This window comes from Mytilus edulis, chromosome 14 (assembly GCF_963676685.1).
Source record: "Mytilus edulis chromosome 14, xbMytEdul2.2, whole genome shotgun sequence".
In the NCBI taxonomy this organism is placed as follows: Eukaryota; Metazoa; Mollusca; class Bivalvia; order Mytilida; family Mytilidae; genus Mytilus; species Mytilus edulis.
In genome coordinates this window covers 60,157,212-60,180,111 of record NC_092357.1, presented here as the reverse complement: position 1 = coordinate 60,180,111, position 22,900 = coordinate 60,157,212, and the positions used below count along the sequence as shown (strand labels likewise).

At 32.4% G+C, this 22,900-nt stretch overlaps 1 protein-coding gene across 4 annotated transcripts in view; it reads left to right on the top strand.

Moving 5' to 3' along the window:
* The window catches only part of LOC139503617 (BDNF/NT-3 growth factors receptor-like), a 159,634-nt gene that overhangs the window by 112,656 nt on the left and 24,078 nt on the right, over window positions 1-22,900 (top strand). For 3 of the 4 annotated variants that reach the window (XM_071293436.1, XM_071293438.1, XM_071293439.1), the window contains one exon: window positions 14,287-14,421. In XM_071293436.1, the coding sequence (XP_071149537.1) occupies window positions 14,287-14,421 (135 nt within the window). Of the gene's footprint in view, window positions 1-7,255; window positions 7,368-14,286; window positions 14,422-22,900 lie in introns of those variants that run through there. The other variant, XM_071293437.1, reaches the window with a different exon arrangement.

Genomic DNA, 22,900 nt, shown 5'->3' with positions numbered 1-22,900 from the left:
ATTGTTTATTGTCAATTTAAAAACGAGGCTGTAATGCAAATAACGGAACATACAAGTTCGTAAAAATTTAAAAGTCCGGGGAGATTGGCATCCGATGGAAAGTACGATGGGGGTTTAGTGAGTTTAAAATAAATTAATGGAAATGAAAATTAAATCATGTTAGTGAATAAAAGTATGCATTTACAGGTTTTCTATGATAGACAAAACGCTTGGCCATATTCAAAATTATAAATCACGTAAAATGTAGAAAAGTGAGGATTAACTTACAAGAAATTTCTGGCCATTGATATAAGTTCCCAATGAAATGTATTAGAAATCAACGCAAACCACTGACGACCGCTTGCAATCTTTTAGTGCAAGAGGTCGTAGACTCGATCTCAGTGAGGGTCAAATTATGACTGACAAATTGGTAATCGCTGCTTTCAGATTGTTCGGCTCTAAGCCAGAATAATACGTCTCGTTTTGGTGAAAGTCTTAATGCGTTTCCTTTGACCAGTACGTAAAACAAATTAAGGCATATCGCGCGTATATCGTTCATATTCATATCTATTGTATATCTTATCGTCCTAAATGTTGCCACTGGACGATTACCACAAATCTCTCAATAAATCAAATCATGGGAGTTTTCTGACTTTTGTCTTTCTAATCTGTCGTTGAGTTAGTATAGTATGACTTTTAAATGATTACATTGAATTGAAACGGAAAACATATGTAAAAAATGACCCCATGCATAACGTCATGTGACCTTAATTATCCTTGGTAACTTTAATGTTTTTTAAGATCGCAAATATAATATGCTCGTATCGATCACTTGATCGGGGTGTCTTTAGGTGCAACAGCCGAAGTGTTAAATTATTTCATGACAGAATTATTTTTTCGTGGGAAACTATGAATGAAAAAAATGAATGTATTGCTGTTCCATTTATAAAGGTATAACTTGTAAATTATCACGCAAAAAGATTGTGTCAACGATGCTTAAAATAGATACAAAGAGTCTTGTCAACAGATTTCTTTTTAAATTCTGTTGCACTTAAGTGCTTAGACGCGAACTAAATATGGTTATTTCAAACACATATGTAAAAAATCATCTCCGCCTTGACATTGTTTCTCTAATATTATCATTTTTCATGAAATAATCTTATTTTCTATACTGGTTCACAATTAAATTGTCGGTTTTGCTAGGAAAGCATTAATGCATTACATTAACCATTAAAATGAGGCTATTTTTATTATGTTTCTTGCCGTTGGTGCTTTGGTTATAGACTGCAAGTGTATAATAACGTTATATTCCATTGTACCTTTTCCACTTAAGTGTCCTTAGACTTACTAATTGGGTGTCGACGTCTGTTATTAATCGTGTTATATGATTTAGTGGGAGTATTGCAATCATATTTTATGTAAGAGAGAAATTCATAAATGGCTTTACAGGAATTAAACCATCAGTATAATCAAATCATTGAGGTACTAAGGATTTTCTACCCCAGGAATAGATTACCTTAGCTTTTCCTTGAAAAAGATCAAGAATTTGTGGGTACTCAATGTCCTCTGACTTCGTCCTTTATTGGGCTTCTAAACCTTTTTCGAGCGTTTGAAACGCGTTTGGTTACTCGTAGTATTTTGTGTACGAAAAGCGCGTCGGGCGTACAGACCTTCACCCCTGGTATTTCTGATTGGTTTATTTAAGACACATCTTTAAATTAACTAAAAACTATATAAAATGGCCATTTTAGATCAAATAGGTAAACTTCGACATGGGAATAGCAATTCGTTTTAACCACCAACCAAGTTGCGGATTGCATTGTTGGTGTTTTGATCCCACATTTAAGTACCGCATTTAGGCTATTTCATGGCAGCAAAATTTTAATAGGGAGGAAGAAGGAGTGCCCGGGGAAAACCACCGACATTCGATCGGAAAACTCGCAATCCCAGTCAATTAAGATTAGAGTCGAGTGCACTGGCATGAGAGTGTTCGAACTCACAACCTCAGTGTTGACTGGCTAGTGATTACAGTTACTGTAGTAACTACTTAGACCACTTGGCCACCGAGACCCAACACAATGTGATAATAACCTCGTTGTCATAATTTTGGCTCAAAATGGCATATTTTGACACAGAAAAATTACAACTTTAAGAAGTTATCTTTTATTTTAGAATTAAGATGTTGAATCTTTGTTAAAAATCTGGAAAGGTAATTAAAGATTAGACACACAACCTCTTTTTGAGGTAACAAATAATGTGTTTAAAACTTTAAGGTGTTTATGTCATCTTTTCTCCGATTTTCTACATACAGTCCTATGTTCCAATTTGTATTTCAAAATGATTTCCCATTGTATGAGGGTCGGGATCGAATTAGAGGGGGGAAAAGGGGGGAATGAGGCATAGAGAACAATTGATCAGAGTATAAAGAAAATGAGAAAATTGAACAGAAAAATAATTAAACAAAAGAAAATAATGGTCTCAATTTTGCGTCTGTGCCAAGTCAGGAGCCTTTGACCTTTGTTAGTCTTGTATAATTTTTTGTTTCTTGTGTATAATTCGGAGTTTAATATGACGTCCATTATCACTGAACTAGTAAACTAGTAAAAATTTGTTTAGGGGTCAGCTCATGCTGAAGGACGCCTCCGGGTACGGAAGTTTATCGCTATATTGAAGACCCATTGGTGGCCTTCGGCTGTTGTCTGCTCTATGGTCGGGTTGTTGTCGCTTTGACACATTCCCCATTTCCATTCTAAATTTTATTACAAATAAAAAATTAAGAAATCGTTCATCATTAAACCATGTCAATATATTTACATTTATCTTACCTCCTATACATTTCTAGAAATATGATTGGTTTAAAGCGTCCGCGTGGAGACCGTGTATATTTCATGTTAGGTGTAGGGAGGCGGGGCTTATTTTATATACAGTTAGTGGTGGTGTTACGTCCCTTTATATTCCATATTAGGTTAGAAGGAAGGCGGGGCTTATTTAATAAACGGTAAGTACGTCCCTTTATAAAAACGAGACGGTACTGAGAAAAAACTTAAAGGTTTCAACAGACGAAGAAACTGATGATTAAGATTGAAATTAGTTCACAAAACACATTTAAACCTAACAAGTTGTTATTGTTTGCATCTGTTTTTGTAGGATCAATAGAAGTAGTTTCTTAATGCTAACAGTATTGAAGACTTGTTCATTTTGATAGGTCACAAGGCTAAAGGAGGAGGTCCGGTAAGGGCCGATTTTGGCCTCAAATTTCAGGTTCATCTAACGCAAGTTTTTGGACACTTTTTAAACACTTAAGTGTCTATTTCAATTGATTCGATTAGTTTATGTGAAAGATTTTAACTGATCTAGTCATTAAAAACGCTCTGATTCAAGCTTAAATATGAAAAATCTATCAAATATGCCAAAAAACGTCACTTTTCAGATGGTTTTTGTCAAAAATGAAAGTGGCCGCATCCGTGTTCATCCTCAACCTTTATATATGTTTTGTATTATCATCAAATACAACTTACATTTCAATATCATGAATGAACACGAATGCGGCCACTTTCATTTTAGACGGAAACCGTCTAAAAATTAACCAAAATGCTAAAATTTTGAAGATTTCAGTAATTTAGCATGACATAATGATGCTAGAACGCGATATACATGTGCATTGTAGTTTCAAAAACAGCTCATATCTATGTAGCAGAAGCATTTTACTTTCCAAAATATAGCTTAAAGATTACATTTTCACAATTTTCTAAAACTGCTATATTTTGGGGCCAAAAAGGGGTCTTACTGAACCTACTCCTTTCACACGTAAAGATAGTCGGTAAGATAAATTCGTTACGTAGTGTGCTAGTGACGTAATACGGTGTATGTGGGGGTATTAGGTCACTAGCACACTATGTAACAGTTAAACTACTATTATTTACTTGGAGGGTAATAACATACATAGACTAAGGAGATCACTGTATTGTTTGTTATGCTCCGACGGCATCAATTGGTGGTTTGATGGTCGCAAATTAAGTTTACTGGTGTTGAACCTTAAATTAAATAGTCAACATTCTATTGAAACTGACAGAGAGCAATGTCAATTCGTGCATTTAAATATGTCATATGTCGTCTGCGTTTGCGCGTACATTTTCATAGCATGAATTGTGTTCATGAAAATTGGTGATGCTATCCAATCAAAATGAACGTTACAAACAATGTTGCATTAAAATACATCGTTTGATCCGAGTTCTACACAAGATGTTTCAAGTTATAAAAATCAATCAGAATGAAAAGATATAACGCTGTAAAATGTTATTTCATCTAGATAAAAGTCGAGTTAATTATTATGATGGGTTATTAATTACCGAGGAAAGTAATTAATTAAAGACTGTTAAAATTTATTTTCTTTAAGCTGTAATGTATTTTTTCATAACGAGGCTGCCAGCTGTTAATGAGTGTTGTTTAGTTTAATTGCGTAGAAAATGTTCTTCTTACTATCGAACAAAACTTGTAAACAAATTTAGGTAATATCTCCAAATTATAAAACTGATAAATTGTTATCAAGGCAAAATTACCAGAAGTGCCATTTTTGTCTTTTACTAAACAATATACACATGTTGAAAATGAGCCAGCTTTTAACCTCCTTGCGTCAGTAATAAGTCGTCAAAATATACCAATGAGAAATGTCATTGATTGATTGGTGTTCAATGCCACTTTCAGTACTATTTTTCTATTTCGTAGCAGTCAGTTTGTATTGTAGGAGGAACACGAGGAAGCCAGGATGCCCGGAGAGATCACCGACCTTCAGTGGTAAAACGGTCAATCCTTATCAATTAAGATAATCATTGAAGTCGAACGCACCAGTTACGGGAGGTAGAAGAACTTACAACCTAATTGTTTACTGGCTTGATACAGTAGTTTGAATACTTAAACCACTCGACCACATAGTATATAATTGCCAGTTTAAGTTTAACTTTTTTCTTCGATTTCCTTAACAATTATAAAAAAGAAGATGTGGTATGATTGCCAATGAGACAACTCTCCACAAGAGACCAACATGTCACAGAAATTAACAACTATAGGTCACCTTACGGTGGGGTTAAACATGTTAACATCCCCCCTAACCTGGAACAGTGGTATATTTACGGTGACAGTATAACATAAGAACTAGCTATACAAATTAGTTGAAAAAGGCTCATCTCATCAGATGGACGTAGAATAATTGCTCATTATATTTTATGTGTTTACACTGATGTTGTAATTTTAAACCCCGCACATGGCAGGTACTTTAATTTTGACTGTATCGATCTTAATTGACTAGAGTTGCCAAATGAATATCTATCGGGAAGAAATACCTCCACGATGTAGCCATTACCACTGTAAGTGCGTTATCACCAGAAAAAAAACCACCAATAGTTTAGAACACAAGTTAAGAACATTCTAAAATGTATAGGTTTTTGATTACGTAGTCACGTGATAATACATGTTGATTTGATTGGCTGATCCGAAGATTAGTCCCACTGACTCGTATTACATAAAATGTTGGTGAATAACACAATTGGTCGTTAGTCCCAAAATGTCATTGTTCTAATCGGTAGTTGTCCTATGGAATAGAGGCCTGTTTTAAGTCTCATTTGATTTAGGTCAATTGAAAACAAATAAACTGTGAGGTGAAACTGAAAGTCTGCAATTTTCACTTTTTAAATTAGTATACGATACATATCAAGAATCGTCACATTTTTTAAAAATTTATATTAATATTTTTTAGTCAAATTGTGTCAAAGTGTTCTATTAAAGAAACTTTTGTTGTATAAAGTGGTTTTTTTTTTTGTTTTGTTTTTTAAAAATTATTATGTAAACAAGATATAAAGATGGGGTTAACACAATGTAGAATAATGGCCAAACAAAATAATGAATAGGGGAAAATGAGCATAAATGAATAATTTAATTTTGGATGTAACACGTCTTCTGATTGGCTGACGTTATTTTGTTATCAGCCCATAGACATAATTTAGTCATGTGACTGTGACGTCATCAACGTTTTTTCGTGGTTTTCTACGGTTTAAAATGGAATTTAGAATTAAATTATAAGAAATGACTGTAATATTTTTTCTGTCTATTCGAAATAAATGTGGTGCACCCTGTTAAATAACCCGCTACGCTCGTTATTCACTGTGCACCAAATTTTTTATGTTATTTCTTCATAGACAGAAAAAATACTACAGTCATTCCTTGCATAAAAAGAATAGAAACATAAAGGGGCGCAAAAACAATAAGGAATAACTGTGGGAATTAGAAAAGCAAAACAATAGGTTTAAAGGAAGTAAATAATTTGGTGCGCCACGTAGATCTGGCAGCCACGATAATAGGTAGAAATTATTTTATTTTCTGCTAACCTGGTAATAAGAAATCAAAATTGAAATAGTGAGAAATGAGTGTTGGCCATTGGTTTAAAAATTAAGAGGAAACTCTCTGTGACGAGCAATGATATCTGTGCCGAATTTAGCAAAGGGGTGTTCTTTATTTATACTATTTCGAAAATTCCGGAACCGTTAAATATCCTTTAAAAACACCTTTTTTTATCATAAAAGTATTGGCACCATATGTGTTTTTTAGTTTCAATTACACTCAAAGGTGTTGATAATTCAGATTACACATTATTTTACATTGTTTTCAATGGATCTTTGAAAGTGAAAACGCAGGACCAAAAGGTTACCATTGTACCCTATGCGGGTAACCTCATGTGGGTGAAAGACTTTAAATAAAAGAATACACTAATGATAAATTACAAAATTAACGATGTAGAGAAAGTGCAGAAAAAGGGAATCGTAAAATCATGGGAGAATTTATTTAATTTAGTAGAATTATTTCATTATAATCTTAAATTGTACGCGTTATCTTTAAAAAATAATAAAAATTACGTAAACATTTAGAGAAAACAGAAATTAATGACTTCTTGTAAAAGCTTTAAATTTCTAGACTCTTCTACAAGGTCAACACGTGTTAGTTTCAAAGACAAAAGGACTGAGTTAACAGGTTCCATTCCTACGCTTATAGCAAGCATATTAAAAAGACTGTTAGAAACATAATTTTCAAAGTTATGGCTCCCTTTAAAATTAATTAACAAGTTTTGCAATACATACGAACTGTTCAGGTTTGAAATAAACATTTTGATGAAACGCACCTGTAATCAAAGCGTTGTCAGAACAACCGTATATTAAGATGAAGTGTTAATTTATGGCTGTCATTATTTACCTTCTTGGATATTAAATTAGCACTTTACTGTAAGATTCTCTAAGAAAGTGTAAACAGATATTTAAAAGACAGGTGACTGCCATGGATCAATTTTGAACATTTGGAATAAGCGGTTTTAAAGATGACGAATAATATGACTATATTGGCAGGTAAGCTTGTTGTTTTTTTCAAATTTGTTTTCATTGATCATAAAAAAAATTATAACGCAGACATAAAGTCGACGATTAATGTCCTGTAAGATAATACTATCGTTTGTCTTAGTTTAAACATATTTTTTTATAGTGGATAGGGAAACAAGTAATTGTAACTTATATTAATCCCTTTCCACTTTGCGGGTGCGAGTGCTTCCTTGTAGCGGCATAATCCTGCTCTTTTTCGAAATCTACAAGGATGTCTTGTACGTGCAAGAGATATGGCTCTCTTAACATGGGTCAGTCATTTATCGTCCTCTTCCGACGGACTATCGTCGTTTCTCAAGACCATACTAGCAAATGATGTTAAGGGAGTCTGACTTGCAAATTCGAAATCGTTGATTCTTTCAAAATAATTCTTAATTGATCATAATTTTCTTTATATATAATACGATCATAAACTCGCCGATTAATTTCTTTAAGGGTAGAACTTGTCTTAATTTTTGGGAAGATGTCGAAATAGTTGGATCCGTAGCCGGATTTTACCGTTGACTAAGCTATTTTAAAATGGAGGTCTAAAATGTTAGTTTACAGAATACAAATGACATTGGGAATAGATAGAGAATAAAGAATTATAGAGAATTATAGAGAAAATAGCCAAAAATAGCCAAAAATAGCCAAAAATAGCCAAAAATAGCCAAAATTAAAGAATACAATTATGAAGGATCCATCCATTCCCTTATGAACTAGATTTGAAAAATTTCATCTCCACGAACAGAATGTCTTATTTTCTTCAATTTATTGAAAAATACTGACACGTCGGTTTATTAGTTGTTTTTTAGTTTCAAACCAAAGATCACGTAGGAATTTCAGATCCCCTTTATCCTCGAAAAAAAAAGTCTTACAAAAATCCGTCTCAATTAATGCTCAATTCCTTTTGTTTCATTATTTATAACTCGAAGATAAATATTTCTTAAAATCATAGACCTGCGACTTTGAAAGCTAGGTAACTCAACAGTTGCATTTCCTATTGTGTATATGGAACAACTTTCTTCTATAATATACTGTTTTACATCGTCATTTTTTAATGTTCACTAATATAATACATCGTAAATAATAATTTTATTATTCGATTCGAAAGTCAAAATTAAATGTGCGATATAAATTGATCTTAATATCTCATCCGTTAAGAGTGTGTGTTGTACAATTTGGAAATATCTGGTCATTTCTCAAATTAAATATGTAGGAATAGAGAATGGGGAAACGTCATTTTGAAAAATCTGAATAAAATTGACTCATATTGAAGAAACAACGTCTAAACATACTCTAACTTGATTGATTTTTTTTTCAAAATTTGTTAGAAATTAAAAATTGGCAAGCAATAATATTATAAAATGATATATAGAGGTTATTGAGTGAAATTTTAAAGGCTATATGGATAATACAAGAGATTCCGAAAACCATTTAAAAAAAAATAAAAGCGAACATCCTTCACTATAAAACATGTGGGATGTTAGCGTTGTATTTCCAAATTACGCGACCGCTTTATGGAGGTTTCTTAGTACAAATCACTAGATACGATGATCTACGCAAACGAATATATTAATCGGTTTTATTGTGTTTTGTTTAACCCGTTGTGGAATGTATGTTTTCAGTTAATAGTAAATACTAAATGACGTCATTTTCATTAAAAGCGTCTTTACTGTCAATATATCGCTGTTTCTGTTGATGTGTTTTTTTTTTTTTTTTTTTTTTTTGTTTTTTTTTTTTTTTTTATAGCAATGCATTATCCCTTTGTCAAAATAAATATTTTTAAATTGACAAATGAGTTGTTCGCGTTTTATTATCGATATTACTTCTTTAAATTTTATCCGGACTAAACCACCATCAAAGTTCATTTCGCTCCCATAAAGGCTGGTCTGTTTCAATATAACAAGCGTAGTATAGACTGTTAAGATTTATAGTATATAATTATCTTTTGTGTTTGAAAAACATCATGCGAATTTGAGCAGGCACTGATTCTCTCAGAATCAACATTCTAACGCAACATCGTTTGTAACGTTCATTTTGATGAAATAGCGTCACCAATTTTCCAATTCACACAAATGATGCTATGTAAATGTTCGCGCAAACGCAGACGACATATGACACATTTTAAATGTAAGTTTTTATATTGTTTTCTTTCAGTTTTATTGAATGGAGATAACACTATTGTATTTTAAGCTCCGATGGCATCATTTGGTGATTTGATGGTCGCAAATACCCGTGAAATTTAAATGGCACTAAGTTGATTATAAAAACAACGAACATCTTTATTTTAAGCATAAAACAGTCATTCCCAAAAAATGGGTACAATTACAAAATTACAGTGTCGCCGGCAAATAACCACAAAATGCAAGCTTAACATATGTCACAGATAATCTTTTTCGTGTTCTAAGTGATTAATATGTATACTAAAATAAAATTATATTCTTTTGTGATGTATATCTTAAATATATTTGTGTGATTTTCTATTTAATATACGGGTATCACACGAATTCCGAATGTCGCCAAGAAAAACTCCAAATATCGGTGTGAATTAAAATACTTTATTTCATCTAAATCATGATTAGATTTGCTTTTTTTATTTGACACTATATTGATTTTTATCCACAAAAATATTTTAGAATCAAAAGTTATAATATACACTTAGATTTACCCATTAAACCAATGTCGCCGATAAACGTATAACCTACCGTAACGTATCTTTAGGTACAGTCAAAACATATTTATATGATTGGAAATCATGCCCAAAGTGACTTTAAGCAAAGTTGATACATCAAATTTTAAAATCCTGCCTTTAACTTTTATTGCAATGAAACGAAAAATTAAAAAAAATCTTCTTTTTCTCTTTTTTTCGATTGTCGCATATAAGAATCCAACCTACGTAACGCGTATTTTGGAACGTACTAACCAAGAACAAATCAATTTGATGATAATTTCATTGAAATCACCCATAAAGCTTCTCAATAATCAGTTTTGAGAAAGCAACTCAACAATATTGTTACATATTTCCATGTATAATGTAAATAAATCTAACCTCCGTTTGAATAACCTCCGTGACGGTTATTTACAGTTAAGTTGTCAGACTTTGTTATCAGTATCAGCGGCTGCTGACACTGCCGAAAGTCATTTTTGTAGCAGACAGCATTTATTATAAAGGAAACAGACAAACAAAATACAGATTTTGAGAAAAAAAAATGTTGTTTTGAGAAAGGTAGGTTAACTTGTTTTTTCCTTTTATGTGAGCAACATTATAACGTTTAATAAACGTTATATCAGCCATTTTCTCAGATGTAAAATAGTCTACAACACAACTTGTGTAATTACGACGACAATCATAACTTTAACAGCGGTTAATGGCAAACATTTTCAAGATCATTTAGGACTCATCAATGTAACGGAGGTTATACAAATTAAAAAAAAATCTAAACATGCATGTAAACACGATCATACCAATTGAAATTCTTGTACATTGTTATAGATACCAAATCAGTCCATCAATTATCACTAATAAATATCAAAAGGTGATGTAAATCATAACCGATATCATTGATTTACGTTACGGAGGATAGAAATTTAAGGAAAAAAAAGTTTTTTTTCTCTAACAGGACTTTACTCTTTTTCGATAAGGATTTACTAAGAATTTTTTTTAATTCTGTTGTCTTGTTTGTCATTTAATTCCAATATTTACATTCATTTATATGTTTGCTGTTGGTAAGAACTGGAATTGTCCGTTATGGAGGTTTTAAATGTCGTTACGGAGGATAGAAATTTTCGAAATGAAATTATTTTGACCCCAAAACTTCATAGTTGAGTATAATATATACATTATAGTGTGAAGGAAGATGACATTATATGTATAGAGCTAATAAAATTAAGTTGAACAGTATTCGGTTTAGGTAAAACATATTTTTGAGTGAAAGTTCATGAATCGTTACGGAGATTTTGACAAGAACAAGTCCATTTGACTAAAAGAAACATATAACTTGATAGAAAACAGTTTTTTAGTTTGTAATGTCAATAAATTGTTTAGAAAAGCTAGCATTGAAGAGTTAAGTGTTACTTTGTATCAGCATTTAGATACTGGTTTGATATTAACCTCCGTAACAAAGATTGGGGTGTGGATTAATACAAGCATAAAAAATACATACAAGTGATTCAAAACATATATAATAGGGTTTTTCATGGAAAGCTGTATTATGAAACTAAAATATTGTACAGCATAACATTTCATTAGTTCAAATTCATTACTAAATAAGTTGTGAAAACTACTTATTTGAATTATTTTTTAAACGCTATATTGATCCAGACCTTAAAATTGGTATTTGCTTTCAATATATACAGAATAATACGTATACATCAGTTTGATATGGTGGTTAATGTAACCCATTTCACATGAGCCTGGATTTAAATCTTGTGTTTTTCTCTAATGCAATTTTTAAGATGACTTTATACAACACTAACCTCCGATACGTTCATACTTACCTTGTCTTACAAAAAATGCTAAAACTTGAAAACAACAAAAATGGTGTAAGTAAAAATTTAAAAAATGACAGACTAGATATAGACACAGAAGAAAACCGCACTCTCTCTCTGCTCAGTTGAAATTTATTTTTTAACAGTGTCTACATTCGAATTGTACCCATTTTTTGGGAATGACTGAAAAGATCATAAAATATATAAAAATTGGAATGTTAAGAATATTAAGATGCAATTGCGCGACTACTTTATAAAGGTTTCTAAGTACAATTTACTAGACGCGATGATCTACACAAACAATATATTAATAGATGGAAATTCCATTTTTATTGTTTATACCCCGTTGTGGAATGTATGTTTTCAGTTAAAAGTATATAAAAATGACGTCATTTACAATAAAAGCGTTAATCAGTGTTTCTGTTGCTTTTTTTGCATTAGCAATTATACTTTATCACTTTGGCAAAATAAGTCGGTAAATTGATAAATAAATTTTACACGAATTACAAACGTTTTTATCAGATGAAAGAAAAAGAGAGAGACTTTGATAAACTAAAACAATAATGTGTCCATAGTACACGGATGCCCCAATCGGCCAACTTTGTTTTTGTTCAGTGGACCTTGAAATGGGATGAAAACTCTAATTTGGCATTACAATTGGAAAGATCTTATCATAAAGAGCATGTGAACTAAGTTTGACGTTGATAGGACTTCAGCTTCATCAAAAACTACACTGACCAAAAAATCTAACCTGACGCGGAACAGACGGACGAACGGACGCACAGACCAGAAAACATAATGCCCATAAATGGGGCATAAAAAAACAGACGAATAATTGGAGATAAGAGGTGAACATAAATGGACAGTCAGCCAACATAGAAATAAATAAAAAATAATAAAAAAGACACTACAGAGATCATTACATGGAGTATCATAATATGCCTCTAGTGGTAGACTTTTAGTCTTGGAATATCATGAATTTGACTAAACGCAAATTGTCTGCACGTACGTCAGGTTGGAACCCCATTTGAATGGGTACATATAGTTGGACTCTCCTTTCATCTTGGGTTTGGACTTTTAGACTTCGGGGTATCACCAATCCAGTAGCCAGTAGAGGCATACATAACGAGTAGTGTTCGTTTGAAACTTCAGTGTTGTTATAAACGTTTAAATGCCATTTTGGCCAAATATTTTTTATTTCCATTTAACACAGCTTACACGATTACACTATTTCATGAAGAAATAGATAGAAAACAGAAATATCTGGTACATTTATGACTGTTTTTGTAACTGAATTTTAGGGAATAACCACACTGTCTGGTTAGTTTCGGATGATTATTCGTCTGATTAGTTTCGGATAATTATGATTCAACCAATAACCTTTCGATATACTAGTATCATGCAGTTTGAAATAGTGACCTCTTCCCATCAACATCCGCGAAAAATAATACTAAATATCACATAAAAAAGTTCCCATGTTTTTCTCAGCCTACGTTAAATTTCTCAGGCCTCATTCCGATGTTGCTGTCTGGTCCGTGTTGACATGGTCTATAGGATTACAAAGCCATCACTTTAATTTTAAAATGCTTCTTAAACTATATCGGATTTACTCTGTACAGACCAATGAATTTCAGAGACGGTGTTTTTGATGACCATTTTAACACGAATTAATAGTTGTACAATTCCCGGTTTTTTTTTACACACATCATCCTAAGTTTCTATAGATTAGATTTCTACTTTCAAAACAAAATTTCATGGGGATACGGCGTGCATCATGAATAGGTATTTATTGCAAAAATAAACCAAGAATATAAAATAAAGTGATAAAACTCAGTCTATTATGCATAAGAACATATATATATAGATAAATCGTGCAGATTCTTTAATATTAAAGAAACAGAATATTTAAAAGTAAAGTAATACATTTTTAAAGGTTAACAATGAGCAGAAGAATTGCCGGAAAACGATAAAGCAATCGATATCAAATAACCATTACGTATTGCATCAAAACTCTCGGAACTCTGCATCTAGAAAAAGTTACTGTTAAAAATGTCACAAAGTTACCAAAAATATTTTTTTTAAATAGTTAATCACTTTGTGCATTTGTGATTGCAGAACCTGCTGCATGAACGTTATTCGATAACGTCAGGAACGATAACTCGTGACGTAACGTCATTCGGTATCGTGTTACCGTAACAGAACCAGTAAAACAGTCATATTTTTTTGTTCACGTCAGCTGAAGCCCGCCTTTGGGTGTTGGTTTTTCTCGCTGTATTGAAGACCCATTGATGGCTTTAAGCTATGTTCTGCTATTTATTGAGTTGTTGTCTCTTTATCAGTTTCTCAATTTCTATTCTCAATTTGATCATCCATCTAATATGCGAAACAACTTGTTTTAAAACGTGTTATTTTTTTACAGATTATAAAGAATGCTCCACCATTGATGATTGTTTATCGGAACAAACGTGTCACGCAGACGCAGAACTGAATAAAAATGTGTGTTACTGTATCAATGCAGCTACCAAGGCTGATAGAGATGGAAAATGTACTACGGGTAAGTCACTCTGGTATTTATACGGAATCAAATGTACTACGGGTAAGTCACTCTATTATTTATACGGAATCAAATGTACTACGGGTAAGTCACTCTGGTATTTATACGGAATCAAATGTACTACGGGTAAGTCACTCTGGTATTTATACGGAATCAAATGTACTACGGGTAAGTCACTCTGGTATTTATACGGAATCAAATGTACTACGGGTAAGTCACTCTAGTATTTATACGGAATCAATTGTACTACGGGTAAGTCACTCTGGTATTTATACGGAATCAAATGTACTACGAGTAAGTCACTCTGGTATTTATACGGAATCAAATGTAATACGGGTAAGTCACTCTGGTAGTTATACGGAATCAAATGTAATACGGGTAAGTCCCTTGAAAATTAAGATATATTAACATTTGATACGTGAAAGTTCCTTACATGTAGCAATTTTAAGGGATTTCAATGCACATGTAATACGGGTACATGTCTCGGCAATTTCTAGGGATTCAAATGCACTTGTAATACAAGTAAATGTCTAGGGAATTTACACAGATTTATATTTAATACAGGTGAGTGTCTCGGTAATTTTTAGGTATTCAAGTACACATGTATATATGGGTACTGGTAAGTGTCTCTCTAATTTCTAGGAATTCAACTGCACATGTAATACGGGTATGTGTCTCGATTATTTCTTGGGATTCAAATGCACATGTAAAACAAGCAATTGTCTCGGTAATTTCTGGGGATTAAAATACATATGTTATACGAGTAAATGTCTCCGCAATTTCTAGGGATTCCAATGCACATGTTATACGGGTAAATGTCTCGGTAATTTCTAGGGATTCAAATGCCTATGTAATACGAGTTATTGTCTCGGCAATTACTAGGTATTCAAATGCATATTTAATACGGGTTATTGTCCCGGGAATTTCTAGGGATTCAAATACACATGTTATACGGAAAGTGTCTCGTGAATTTACAAGGATTCAAACGCACATGTAATACAGAAAAATTAATCTGTAATGTCTAGGTATTAAAATGTATTTGTAATACGGGTAATTGTCCCGGTAATATTCTAGGGATTCAAATGCACATTCAATACGGGTAATTTTCTCGGTAATTTCTAGGGATTTAAATGCACATTCAATACGGGTAATTGTCTCGGTAATTTCTAGGGATTCAACTGCACATTTGATACGGGTAAATTCCTCGGAAATTTCTAGGGATTAAAATACACATGTAATACGGGTAATTGTCTCGGTAATTTCTAGGGATTAAAATGCACATGTTATACGGGTAATTGTCTCGTTCATTTCTAGGGATTAAAATGCACATGCAATACGGGTAATTGTCCCGGGAATTTCAACGGATTCAAATGCACATTTAATACGGGTAAATGTTTTCCAAATAATTAATATTACCATTAACTGATTAAGTGCCAGATCGACGGATTCAAACAGAAAAATTTTGAAAGCAGAGAAAGCTGTACATCTTATAATTAGCATGACTTTATCAGATGACAATACACATACCAAAAAATCCAAGCTTAGATAAATAAATGCTCACACACATATATATACTATTTAGTCACAGACCTGCGATTTTACAGATGTTTTCTAGTGAGTGTATAAATCTCGCTGTATTTGCAATATAGTAAAATCAATTTAGAGGGATTTATTAAATCAATACTAAAGGAAAATTTTAAACTTAAATTTCCAAAATAAAATGACAACGCCCTAGCAATAAAAGAAAAAGTAAAATAACAGTTAACAAACAATTATATATAGAAAAACAAAGTACGGAGCAACACGATCCCCACAAATTATTATTTGCTATTTCAATAGTTTGCTATTTCAAGCTAGTCTCACTCATTCATCTTCTTGAAGATAGTGAGACGACCGGCTATAAGAGCTAATAATTTTAACTTGCAAGCCATACCGCGACATAACATGTAATTATCAATCCATTATCTGTCTGTAAGCAATATCTGAGGTTATTTTACACTTTTGACATTCTAATACCGTACGTTAATCGATGATAGTGGAAGTCATAATACAGTGTACGTAGTTTAGTGTAAACATATTTATTTATAGTGGATTGGGAAACAAGTTTTGCAACTTATATTAATCCCTTTCCACTTTGCGGGTGCGAGTGCTGCTTTGTATAGCGGCATTAGCTTGCTCTTTTTCGAGATCTACAAGGGTGTCTTTAACGTGCAAGAGATATGGCTCTCTCTTAACACGGGTCAGCCATTTATCGTCCCTTTCCGACGGACTATCGTCGTTTCCTCGAGACCATACTCGCAAATGGTGTCAAGGGATAGCCGAAAATTCAGTTCCTGAAATTTTCATCCCAGACGGGAATCAAACCAGGAACCTTTGTGTTAGTAGTCCGATGCACTAACCACTGCACCACGGCTCTCTTTTTAACAGTGTACGTGCTATAGATACAAATGTATATAAAGAAAAAAGAAGATGTGGTATGATTGCCAATGAAACAACTCTCCACAAGAGACAAAATGACACAGAAATTAAGAACTATAGGTCACCGTACGGTCTTCAACAATGAGCAAGCTCATACCGCATAGTCACTATAAAAGGCCCCGAAATGACAATGTAAAACAATTCAAACGAGAAAACAAACGGCCTTATTTATATAAATAAAAAATGAACGAAAAAAAATATGTAACACATAAACTAACGACAACCACTGAATTACATGCTCCTGAGGTTTATTAAATAAACGCGGATCAACAGTTGTTGGTTTTATTGGTCAGTCTTCAAGGATTGGTAATACCATGAGTGACCATGACCAAGCTATTTCTCAATTTTCACGCGTATTTCGATATTTAACTCTTTTGTTACTCCTTTTAATATGCGTTGCGGAACATATTGACCATACACCTTTTGTTCCTCTCTTAAAAAGCTTTCGAATAAGGTATAAGGTATATCTGTAATTAGGGGCTGAAGGGTCGCAGCAGTCCATTCCTTTATTAAAAATATCCATTTCATTATTTAAAATTGGCTATTTCTTAATTTTCACGCGTATTTTGGCATTTAGGTCCTCCGTAACCCCTCTTATGATCATTGCTGCACAATCGACTTGTTATAGCTATAATCAGAGCTTGAAAATAGCAATGGTCCAATGAAATCAAAAAAAGACAACGTAGAGTATTTTATTTTTCATATATATGTTTTTGTATCCAGGTCATGAATACATTGAACCAAGGAATTTCTGTTAAAAATAGTTAGGAAAACCCACTAGTTTATCGTTCGAAACTAGATAGATAAATCAAATTAAAAATTTTAAGAGTGTTTTTATTAAAAAAAAATCTGATATTAATTCGAATATTGGTTAGATACGAATTTAGAAATACGGGATAAAGCTATAGTGTCACAGGCTATTTTTTATTTTTATTTCCCTATTCACCGCTTCAACTTGCAATTAAATAATGAAACATAAACTATTTCATTATTCATCACTTAACATTTAATAGTGAATAGTGAATAATTTCATTAGTGATAGTGAATAATTTCATTATTCATTATTGAATTTTGAATAATAAAAAATGAATAATAGACGTACTTCAGCGAGGTATCAAAATGACTATATGTTCTGTTATATTATGACATATGTACAATGTACCATAAACATGTAGCGTCGTCATGTCCTTAAATTCTACTCATAGAACTTTCATATCTGATCTTCGAAATGCCAGACCTCGGACGCCATTTTTTAATTACATGTAAAGAGGTTGTGTACTTAAATTTTAAACGTAGAACTTTTATTTTTGACTAGTTTGCGTCAGGTGCATGCAGATCTCAGACGCCAGTTTCTCTTATTTTCCGGAAAGAAGTGATGTCCTTAGATTCTACTCATAGAACTGTTGTATTTGACCTTTGTTATGCCAGGTGCATGCAGATCTCGGACGCCATTTTCTTTAATTTCCTGTAAAGAAGTGGTATTTGTCAGTCAAATTATTTGAGCAATCTACAACTTGTTGATTATTGGTCAAAACACCGTAAACGCACGCGACAATGTTCAGATCATTAGTATGACATAGAGTTTCATACTGTTTTGTCATTTTAGTGATTTTGAGATTGTTGTAAAGCAAGATTGCATTGCTGAGAAAAATAACAAATTTAAACAAATATTATTTTAGAGGTTTATTTTGAGGAAATTGCAAATTATATAGTAAATTTTAAAATACGGCAGTTTTTGCAATACAAAATATCATAAAAACGAGATGCTGACAGACACACGATCTTATTTCATTAATCGATTAAGCTAATTGCTCTTTTTATAATTACCACATATTTTCAACGTGTCATGTTGTCATTAAGCTTATCGCTTTAATTTTTTTTTTGTACAGAGGCAAATCAGAAAATATGTAATAAAATAAACGGTACCAATTTTCTTGCACCAAATGCTCATTTCGAAAATACATGTCTCTTCAGTGATGCTCGTGGCCAAAATATTTGAAATCCAAAGCTTATATAAAAGATGAAGAGCTATAATCCAAAAGATCCAAAAAGTATAGCCAAATCCGTGAAAGGAATCAAAGCTTTGCATGAGGGAGATACATTCCTTAATTTTTAATAATTTCTTTCATTTTGTAACAGCAAATTTTAATAAAACAAAAAATCCGTATTTTCTTGACAGTACCGAAGTACTGGCTCCTGGGCTTATGATACCCCCGGGGACTAATAGTCCACCAGCAGATGCATCGACCCAGTGGTAGTAATAAAATACAGATCCATATCCACACTTCGATAACAAGGATATTGTTTGTATCATTAAAAAGTAATCTGTATTCTTTTAAAGTTATAAACAATAGGAAGATAGAAAGAGTTGAGAACAACAAAAACAACAACAAACAAACAACAAACAAACAATGGCGAAAGAGAGTAAACGAAACCAAAATATAATCATCATTACCTTGTACTTATATAAAAAAAAAGAAGATGTGGTATGATTGCCAATGAGACAACTATCCACAAAAGACCAAAATGATACAGACATTAACAACTATAGGTCACCGTACGGCCTTCAACAATGAGCAAAGCCCATACCGCATAGTCAGTTATAAAAGGCCCCGATAAGACAATGTAAAACAATTCAAACGAGAAAACTAACGGCCTTATTTATGTAAAAAAATGAACGAAAAACAAATATGTAACACACAAACAAACGACAACCACTGAATTACATGCTCCTGACTTGGGACAGGCACATTCATAAATAATGTGGCGGGGTTAAACATGTTAGCGGGATCCCAACCCTCCCCTAACCTTGGACAGTGGTATAACAGTACAACATAAGAACGAACTATAAAAATCAGTTGAAAAAGGCTTTACTCATCAGATGGACAAATTACTGTTTTAAATAACATGGATTAATCATAATGGAAATTCAGAAATTGAATAAGCATGTATAAGTTCATAAACTTAAAAACCAAAAATATGATCATATAATTTAGAAAAGAAAATTGTATTCTTGAGTGATGCACGAAGTTGGCAGAATAAGTAAAATGAGTTTAAAAAAATGCAGGGTGAGTGGCTGAAAAGAAGGAGAGATATGTGGGTTCTAAAATGTAAAGAATAGAAAATATTGATCAAAATAGATACAAGAATTGAAGAAAATTGGTGTAAAAAAAAGATGAAAATTTTTTTAAAAAAAATGAAAAAAAATAAAGAAAAGTTGAATAAAATAAAAAAATAAATGAAGGATTCCCATACAGACGTGGTCGACCTTCTTTTGTTTTTAGTTATAAAATACAGGAAGATAGAAACGCACAATATAAAAAAATACAATGATGGGGAAAACAATAACGTAACCAAAAAGCCATCACCCATTACATTGTGCTTTCTTTTTCTAAATAACATGGACTAATCTATAGCAGATTTAAGGAGGTTGGGGGCAATTAAAAAAAAAAGAATAATATTTAAAAAAGAAGACAATAATGGGGTGCCTTAACATAAGCCTTGATGATAAGGTAAAGCCAAAAAAAAAAAGAAAAATGGAGAAAAAATTCCTAACAGATTAAAGAATAATCATATAGAAACGGAGAACCCCCGTTCGAGTCCGGATCTTTCTCTCTCGTTAAAATGAAGATTGTATCCTTTCTTATAGTTAAATATTCCTATAAGGAAGATATAAAGACTGCAAAAAAAAAAAAACCCACAAAAACATGATAACATACAAACAAACAATGGTGGGAATAAAGAATAGCCATCATCAATAGATTGTACTTTCCTATTTTAAATAACATGGATTAATCTTACTACATTTTTACATATAGATTTATAAATATAAACATCCGTCTTATCACAGAGAATTGAATTTCTATTTACGACGCCTAGGTTAATAGAGTTTCACAAAAAAGAAAACAATTTAACAAAAAACAATGCCGGACAGAAACGTAACTAAAAAGCCATTATCATTAGATTGTACTTTCCTTTTCTAAATAACATGGATTAATCTCACTACATATAGATTTATAAATATAAACATCCGTCTTATCACAGAGAATTGAATATCTATTTACGATGTAGAGGTTAATAGAGTTTTCCGCTTGAAATATACGTAACAGACATGTATTACTTCTGTTGCATAAAACTTCAATCCATTCCTTTCCTAAAGAAGCTGTGATTTAACTGTTTCTTCCTATAAAATTTAGATTAGCTACACGAAAAACGATGAATCTGTCATGATGTAAAAATTACCATACGAAATCGTAGTATTTCACATATAGAATTATATTCAAAAAGTCATTTGCTGTGGAATTTCATTGTTAGCTGATGTATTCTAACCAGTAACACAATTACTGAATAATATGGATGAACGAATTTGTAATGATACTTAAACAATAATTTCGTCGGGAGTTTTATCGTAATGTTCATTTCAACAGCTTCCAATCTGTTCGAAATACTTAGGGAAGAACATTTCTTCTTTGCGTTATATGAATATTAATAAAAATTCAATTTATTAAAGCATTAAGAAGACATTTTATAACCATAGCATACATTTCAAACTAAGTAGAAAAGCTATCCTACACAACTCATGTCAATTTTTACCAGTTGAACTCGACGATAAAATTTGACCGGAGTACCGAGGTTTGGTAGTCATATTTCAGTAAAAAAACAACAATTTGAAATTCCATCCACAGTGCAAACACATGGCCTTGTGTTTTTGAATTCCCCTTCGTTTTTTTTTTATTCTTGAGTATTGCTGTGTGTTTGTTTATTCCACATTGATAACTCTTTACACAATCACGGAATATATGGATGAACGAATTTGTAATGATCCTTAATGTCGTAAGGAGTTTGATCGTAATGTTCGTTTCAACAGCTTCCAATCTGTCCGAAATGATTACAGAAGAACATTTCTTCTTTGTGTTATATGAATATTAATAAAGATTCAATTTATTAAAGCATTATGAAGAAATTTTATAACCATAGCATACATTTTAAACTGAGTAGAATGGCTATTCTCCCCAGCCTATGTCAAACACGTAAACAATGTTAACAGTACCAGTTGAACTCGACGACAAGTTTTTAAACTAAACACAAAGGTTGTTTTTCTATGCAGCTCCTGTCAAAGTACCAGTTGAACTCGACGACAAGTTTTTAAACTAAACACAAAGGTTGTTTTTCTATGCAGCTCCTGTCAAAGTACCAGTTGAACTCGACGACAAGTTTTTAAACTAAACACAAAGGTTGTTTTTCTATGCAGCTCCTGTCAAAGTACCAGTTGAACTCGACGACAAGTTTTTAAACAAAACACAAAGGTTGTTTTTCTATGCAGCTCCTGTCAAAGTACCAGTTGAACTGCACAATAAATTTGATCAGAGTCGCCTCCCTTTGATAGTTGTCCCGAGGTCTGGTGCATGGTCATAAATCCAGTACACAAACAACACATTCATTACGGTAAACTTAAATCCACAGAACAAAAATAAGGCCATAGAACCGCTGCTAGTTAACACGGACTAAAACAAAATCGGCCTATAACAAAATCGGACTATAACAAACTCGGACTATAACAAACTCGGCCTACCAATATTTATATGCAGAAATATATTGAACTACGATTAGTAAATTGTTTTTTTTTCACTTGTGATAGGCCGAGATATCATGGATTTCATATAACATTGCTACTGCACGATCAATTTGATCGGAGTCACCTTCATTTGATACAAACACAAACCCATTGAACATTGGTTGAAAGACCATTTCTTTTCACTTTTTGGTACAACCCACCATTTTTTTCTTAAAATTTCCTGTACCATTTCAGGAAAATGGCCATTGTTATTTTATAGTTCGTTTCTCTGTGTTACGTTTTTATGCTGTGTTCCTGTTGTGTCGTAGTTCTTCTCATACATTGTGTGTTTCCCTCAGTTTTAGTTTGTAACCCATACTTGTTTTTTTCTCAATCGATTTATGAATTTCGAACAGCGGTATACTACTGTTGCATTTATTTGGTTTA